At 39.5% G+C, this 7141-nt stretch overlaps 1 protein-coding gene across 1 annotated transcript in view; it reads left to right on the top strand.

Annotated features, from left to right (window-relative positions):
* The first annotated feature begins 3696 nt into the window (after nt 1–3696).
* Nucleotides 3697–7141, top strand: part of cmss1 (cms1 ribosomal small subunit homolog) — a 31135-nt gene continuing 27690 nt past the window's right edge. Inside the window, exon 1 of the mRNA XM_069707057.1 lies at nt 3697–3800. Within this exon, the coding sequence (XP_069563158.1) occupies nt 3752–3800 (49 nt within the window). The 5' untranslated portion in view covers nt 3697–3751. The remainder of the gene's footprint in view (nt 3801–7141) is intronic.

Here is a 7141-nt window from a genome sequence, read left to right as displayed (position 1 = left end):
TGTGGGAGCATCGTTCTACTGAATGATTAACTGAGGCCACCTCATAGTGACAATAACAAGGTTTGAAAAGAAAATTTAGACAAAAGCAAAGCGATGGCATTTGTCCAATTTGATGGTACAACATGTCCTAAAAACTTTCTAAATTAAATATACATTGTGGAGGAAACCTACAACTGACCCAAACAATAATACAAAAAAGAGGACTGGAAGCTGCCTGGAAAAAAATCACCATCTGTGCGCTCACAGAGCAAAAGACAAACTTATTTAGAGGCAGACAAAATATTTGGTGGAGGGAATTGCTGTCCGTGCATGAAGGGAGCTCTGAGCTCAGTCACTGGCGGTCTAATTTGTTGGTCATTTTAAAGTCATATTTGTTTCAAGGGAGCTATTGTTAATTTGAGGACATACAGTTGGTACGGAAAGTATTCAGACCCCTTTAAATTTTTCACTCTTTGTTTCATTGCAGCCATTTGCTAAAATCAAAAAAGTTCATTTTATTTCTCATTAATGTACACTAAGCACCCCATGTTGACAGAAAAAAACAGAAATTTAGAAATTTGTGCAAATTTATTAAAAAAGAAAAACTGAAATATCACATGGTATTCAGACCCTTTGCTGTGACACTCATATTTAACTCACATGCTGTCCATTTCTTCTGATCCTCCTTGATCCTCCTTGAGATGGTTCTACTCCTTCATTGGAGTCTAGCTGTGTTTAATTAAACTGATTGGACTTGATTAGGAAAGGCACACACCTGTCTATATAAGACCTTACAGCTCACAGTGCATGTCAGAGCAAATGAGAATCATGAGGTCGAAGGAACTGTCCAAGGAGCTCAGAGACAGAATTGTGGCAAGGCACAGATCTGGCCAAGGTTACAAAATAATTTCTGCAGCACTCAAGGTTCCTAAGAGCACAGTGGCCTCCATAATCCTTAAATGGAAGAAGTTTGGGACGACCAGAACTCTTCCTAGACCTGGCCGTCCAGCCAAACTGAGCAATCGTGAGAGAAGAGCCTTGGTGAGAGAGGTAAAGAAGAACCCAAAGATCACTGTGGCTGAGCTCCAGAGATGCAGTAGGGAGATGGGAGAAAGTTCCACAAAGTCAACTATCACTGCAGCCCTCCACCAGTCGGGGCTTTATGGCAGAGTGGCCCGACGGAAGCCTCTCCTCAGTGCAAGACATATGAAAGCCCGCATAGAGTTTGCCAAAAAACACATGAAGGACTCCCAGACTATGAGAAATAAGATTCTCTGGTCTGATGAGACCAAGATTGAACTTTTTGGCGTTAATTCTAAGCGGTATGTGTGGAGAAAACCAGGCACTGCTCATCACCTGCCCAATACAATCCCAACAGTGAAACATGGTGGTGGCAGCATCATGCTATGGGGGTGTTTTTCAGCTGCAGGGACAGGACGACCGGTTGCAATTGAAGGAAAGATGAATGCGGCCAAGTACAGAGATATCCTGGAAGAAGACCTCTTCCAGAGTGCTCTGGGCCGAAGGTTCACCTTCCAACAAGACAATGACCCTAAGCACACAGCTAAAATAACAAAGGAGTGGCTTCGGAACAACTCTGTGACCATTCTTGACTGGCCCAGCCAGAGCCCTGACCTAAACCCAATTGAGCATCTCTGGAGAGACCTGAAAATGGCTGTCTACCAACGTTCACCATCCAACCTGATGGAACTGGAGAGGATCTGCAAGGAAGAATGGCAGAGGATCCCCAAATCCAGGTGTGAAAAGCTTGTTGCATCATTCCCAAGAAGACTCATGGCTGTACTAGCTCAAAAGGGTGCTTCTACTCAATACTGAGCAAAGGGTCTGAATACTTATGACCATGTGATATTTCAGTTTTTCTTTTTTAATAAATTTGCACAAATTTCTACATTTCTGTTTTTATCTGTTAAGATGGGGTGCTGAGTGTACATTAATGAGAAATAAAATGAACTTTTTTGATTTTAGCAAATGGCTGCAATGAAACAAAGAGTGAAAAATTTAAAGGGGTCTGAATACTTTCCGTACCCACTGTAAGCTTCAGTAAACCGCTATCGTCAAACAAATGATAAAGAGATTATCATGGTTAACCGCTCAACAGTAAAAACAATAAAAAACAACAACAAAAAAGAGTATTTTTGTAAAATATAAAGCACTGTGGAATAAATAAGCTCTAAAAGTAAAGCGAGGGTGCCTTCAAAAATAATGCCAAGAATAGTTTTTATCAGTCACTTTAAAAAAAAAAAAAAAAAAAAAAAACTCAATCTCAATATTTGGTGTGACTACACTTAAGAGGCGTTTTATAGCAGGGAGGTTGTTCAAAGAATTTAGAAGGACTTCCCACAGTTTGACTCGAGCTGTCTCAGCAGCCTTTGTCTTTTCATGTAACCACAGACTGACTCGGCGATGTTGAGATCAGGGCTCAGTGGGGGCCACACCATCTGTTGAGGCACTGCTTGTTTTTCTTGTCGCTGAACACACTTGGTGTGACTCCAGCTGAGTTTTTGGGGTTGTTGTTGTTTCATGGCCGCATATTGAATTTCAGGGCCTGTGGTGCATCAGAATCTACATATATATATATAAAGTGGCTCCAACTTTTGCACAGTTCTGTATGAAGAAATACAGAAATCATTTTATCTCAGGCTAACATGTAACAGCTTTGACAGTGAAAGTCCAAGTTTGGGGCATGGGAGGGATTTTTTTTGACTACAGTAGATGCTACATGATGGCAAGGAGATGCAATCACAATTTTCAAAATAAAACAACGAACTACAATACCAGTTACTATTATCAATATAATTATCAACACAACAAGCGTTGTCACCCCAATCATTAAAACAAACATGCTCGCCATTCTTGCGTTTTTATTTTCTGGTCCTCATTTTCGAGAAAAGTTTGAAGCTCGCTACATGAATTACATCCTCCACACCTCGAAACGACTCGTGACTGTTGAGAAACTCTCGCGAGACTTACCGCTTCAATTTTATGTTGTACTAACTGAAAGTTTATAAAATCTTTATTTTCCAAAAATACTTCTAAAATTATCAAAAAATGTTGAAAAAAAAAACAAAAAATGTTTTCTATGTAGCCAATATATTTTTCTTATTTATTTTAACAACAAAAGTATTTGGGCTATTAAGCAATTGTTAGGTCAAATCTCGGGAATTGCTTCAGCAACTCCAAACTACTGCTGCTTGTCTCACGCTGGAAAAAAAAACAACAACCCGAAAAAGGTGGCTTGGAGCATTGGTAGCATTGAATTTATGCATCACAGCCATAATCTGTTTTCATCAGATATTATCATTATGTACTTTATCTACCTTATGAATAATGGATCCCCATGCTTGAACCTTCTCGCTCTACCGTTGCCAGCTTAAAAGACAATAGGTGGTCGAGTTTTTCCTACATTATATTATTTTCCTTTTTTTTATTATTATTATTATTATCTGAGACTTTCTTTTGTGAAGCGTTTCGTAATCACAAAAAATGAAAATATTTCAGTAAGAGCTCTTCAGATTAAACAAATGTTACACATATATATATTATATATATATTAATAACACAAAAATAGGAAAAATAGGAGAAAAAAACCCACAAAGGTCAGTAACAAATAAGAAAACACCTCTACATAAGAGAGGGGTTTTAAAGCGTGTCACTGTTACGCTGCGTTGTAAACGTGCTGCTCTTGAACGCACCCCTGACACGCTCTCTTTAGCGGCACATTTGGATTGGACAGATTACTCTGTGGAGGAAAATGGGAGACGATTTGGGCGACGAGTGGTGGCAACACGAGGGCAAATCAGGTATTTCGCTCAACTCTCGTGATTGTTTTCCAAGAGATGCGTTGCCGTGCCGTGCCGTGCCGTGCCGAGCGATCCCTTACCGTCGTTAAGCTTCGCAGCTGTTGCCGGAGTTGTCGGTTTTCCTCGCGGCTAAACTGTAGGCTAACGGTGGGTAGCTTAGCATCGGTCAGTTTTGAGTGTCTCGTTTCCTTTAGCAAAGCAAGCCCTGCGACATTTTTGTCAGTTGCCATAACGACGAGTGTTGAAACTCAAAGTACAGGCATGTTTTTTTTATTTTTATTTATTTTTTTTTTGTGTGTGTGCGGCTTTACTTCTGGTTTTGTTAGGACTGGGGGAAGTTAGCCTCGGTGGCATGAGGTGTTACGAGCAGATGGGTGTAAACACGTGTGTTTGTGTGTGTGTCTCCTCGAGTGTGTGTCGTCACAGGAAAGGTGACGTTAAAGATGCCTTGTATCTTTCCTTAAACCCCTAAAAGTTTCCTACACGCACACAACTTCACTCGGTGGTGGGAGAAGTGTTTAGATATGTACCGAAGTAACATGACAGAAATGCAACAAACAAACAAACAAAAAAACCCCACTTCATTACAAGTAACATTTGCATTACAGAAATCCCACTTGAATTAGAAACTAAACGCAGATGAGTTGTTAAAGTTGGTATGGTCCGCATATGACGTCATTAGATTATGAATACTGGTCTGGTGTTGTTAACGCTGATGGAAGATTGTCAGATTATTTACTGGGAGAGGAAAGAAGAAATTCTGATACACGAATCTGATTTCAATTTTATTTTCTCTGATCTTAAATTTTTTTTCTATAAAAAAAAAAAAAAAAAAAAAATTTACAGGGAAACAAATCACTATTTGGTCACAGGTTTACAAAATGCGAAACTATACACTGCGTTGTGTAAAGAAAGTAAGAAGACAAACAGGTTGGAAACCACTGGTTTGATCTTTAACAAAGTGTTGTATTTTAATAGCTTGTTATATTATCCATCGTGTCAAATCTACTGGTTAAAAGTAACTAAAGCTGTCCAACATATGTAGTGGAGTATGAAGTACAGAAATGTATTACAGTGGAGGTGTAAAGTAGCATCAAATGGAGACACTCGAGTAAAGTACAAGTACCTTGAAATTACACCTAAGTACAGTACTTAATGAAATGTCCTTAGTTACTCTCCACCACTGCTTTCTGCATTCATTCGTCCATATAACCATGTCCATCCCCATACATCAACAGAGAAAGTTCCCTGAGGCAGTTTCATGCGCTCTGCATACCAATAGAGGGCAGTCATGTCCTTTAGGGATTATTGACCTGATTGTGTTGGATAGCAAAGTGTTGCTGTGTTGCCAGCAGCATTAACTAACATATATTTGATATAAGGCATTAAAAAAAAAAAGTATATTTAGGTTGTTCAGACAAAGAAATATTCTCCCATATATTCTACCTTTTTTTTACATACGCACACAAATGCACAAATAGCTCAGCACTTGTAAATGTGTATTATGTCAATGTTGCTTTGGCCTTTAACTCCATTAAGTTATACATGCATCATAATATTCAAGCCCTGCTATAAATTGTCTGTCTTTAATGTTAATTGAAGAAACTGTTTGGTAATACTCGTTCTCATACGGATACAGGTAAATGCATGATGTGTATATGACTACAGCTGTTAGAGCTACAGATTAAGCAGCTGCTTAAAATTGACATAGGATTGGTAGAGAACAATCAGCTCTTTTGTAACGCATGTTCATTTGATCATGAGGAATATTCATTTAATTTCCAACATACAGAGTCAAGTGTTTGAATGTGCATGAAAAACAGCCTCCGCCACACAAGCAGCTAATTAAATGATCATTTATGAGAGCTTGTTCATGTTACAAAATCCCCCTGATAGTGAGTAAACGTTCAAAAACAAAATCACAATTCTTTCATTTAGATGTTTGCATTGTTTCCTTATGAAAGTTATGAGTTCACAAGATGGGCTGCAGTGCTAAATGTGTTGTAGTTTTTGGGCATGTTGGTCACGGTCAGGTCCGTGTTTTCCCTGCGTGCACGGTGAGAGGTTTGCCATTTTTCTGCCTTGTAGTGAGAGCTCTGCCTCTTCTGTTGGCGCCGTGTCCTTTGGTCCTGGGAATCCGTGTTGGACCACGTTTCTGATGCAACCCCGGAGGAATCTGATTGGCGAAGAGAGAAAGAACTGTCTGTTAAGAGGTGTTCACCACATGTTCAATCCTCCAGATTTATTTACTTGTTTATGAAGAATTTGTTTTTTTGTTCTTGTAAAGAAATTGGTGTGTTGCACTTTGGAAAGAGGGACAAATCTTCATTGCTGATATATAAGTCCGTCGTGGAAGTAGGGAAAACTTAGAAAGAAATGTATTTGCTGCACATGTGTAAGACTGAATCCTTCGTGTGGTAACTTAGGAAAGCCTTTGTACTTTTCATACAGAGAGATGTGTGCAACCGCTTCTTTTTGTAGTCGGGCAACTTTACCCTGACTGACATTTCATCCTCACTCGCATTTATATCCCAGAACTGCTTGACAGAAAAAGCTATGAGGCTGACAGAAAATTGACAAGGCAGAAAAGGAGAGTTGAAGTCTGTTAGATAGCGCATGGGATTGACTTTGAAGTCTTAAGAATAAAGCGGAGATTTGCAAGAAGCAGTGTGACTTTTATGGTGATGCATCTCGTGGCCAAATGCTCATTGATGATAAAGATTCTCATGAGGGCCTCTGTCAAGCCGCATTCTGCCCCAAACGGTCATCAGATGCCTCATCTCACCTTGCCAACCGGGGTAGTTAATGTGTTTCCGCATTTGTCATCATATGCATGTTATGCCGCTCTCTGCCGGCCTCTTGTACACAGGAGACGTTACGGTGTGCCCCAGTACTGTCAGCTACTTTCTTATTTAGACGACACAACTCATCATGACTTTGGTAACTACATTTAATTTATTAAAGGTATATGACGGCCAATTAGTGTCTTTGGCCGTTTTCCTCCGCCACACTATGGAACTGTACATTTTGTTATGAAGCACTTTTTCACAAAAGAAAAAACCCATGAAGGCCTTCATTACAGTTTTTGGGTTGATACTACTCTCTAGTGCATGAATAAGAATTGGCTAAACGAATTGCAGATAGTAAAATGGTTCCTGTTGACTGACATCATGCAGAAGTCATCGCTTTGCCTCATCTGTTATGGTTACCCATTTTAATGTTTGAGGCTGAGACAGTGTACTCACTGGATTTCTCTAAAAAGAAACTGTTTTTTTTTCTTTCTGTTCCTCATCTGAGTGCTCATTTTTAGTGACCCTCACTCATAGTCTCCTTTTAGAAAT

This window comes from Brachyistius frenatus, unplaced genomic scaffold (genome assembly GCF_029030835.1).
Source record: "Brachyistius frenatus isolate BFR_SWC_R1_liver_20210118 unplaced genomic scaffold, ASM2903083v1 Contig_66, whole genome shotgun sequence".
NCBI classification, from domain to species: Eukaryota; Metazoa; Chordata; class Actinopteri; family Embiotocidae; genus Brachyistius; species Brachyistius frenatus.
The sequence above is the reverse complement of the archived record's forward strand: the minus strand, read 5'-3'. Positions and strand labels throughout refer to the sequence as shown.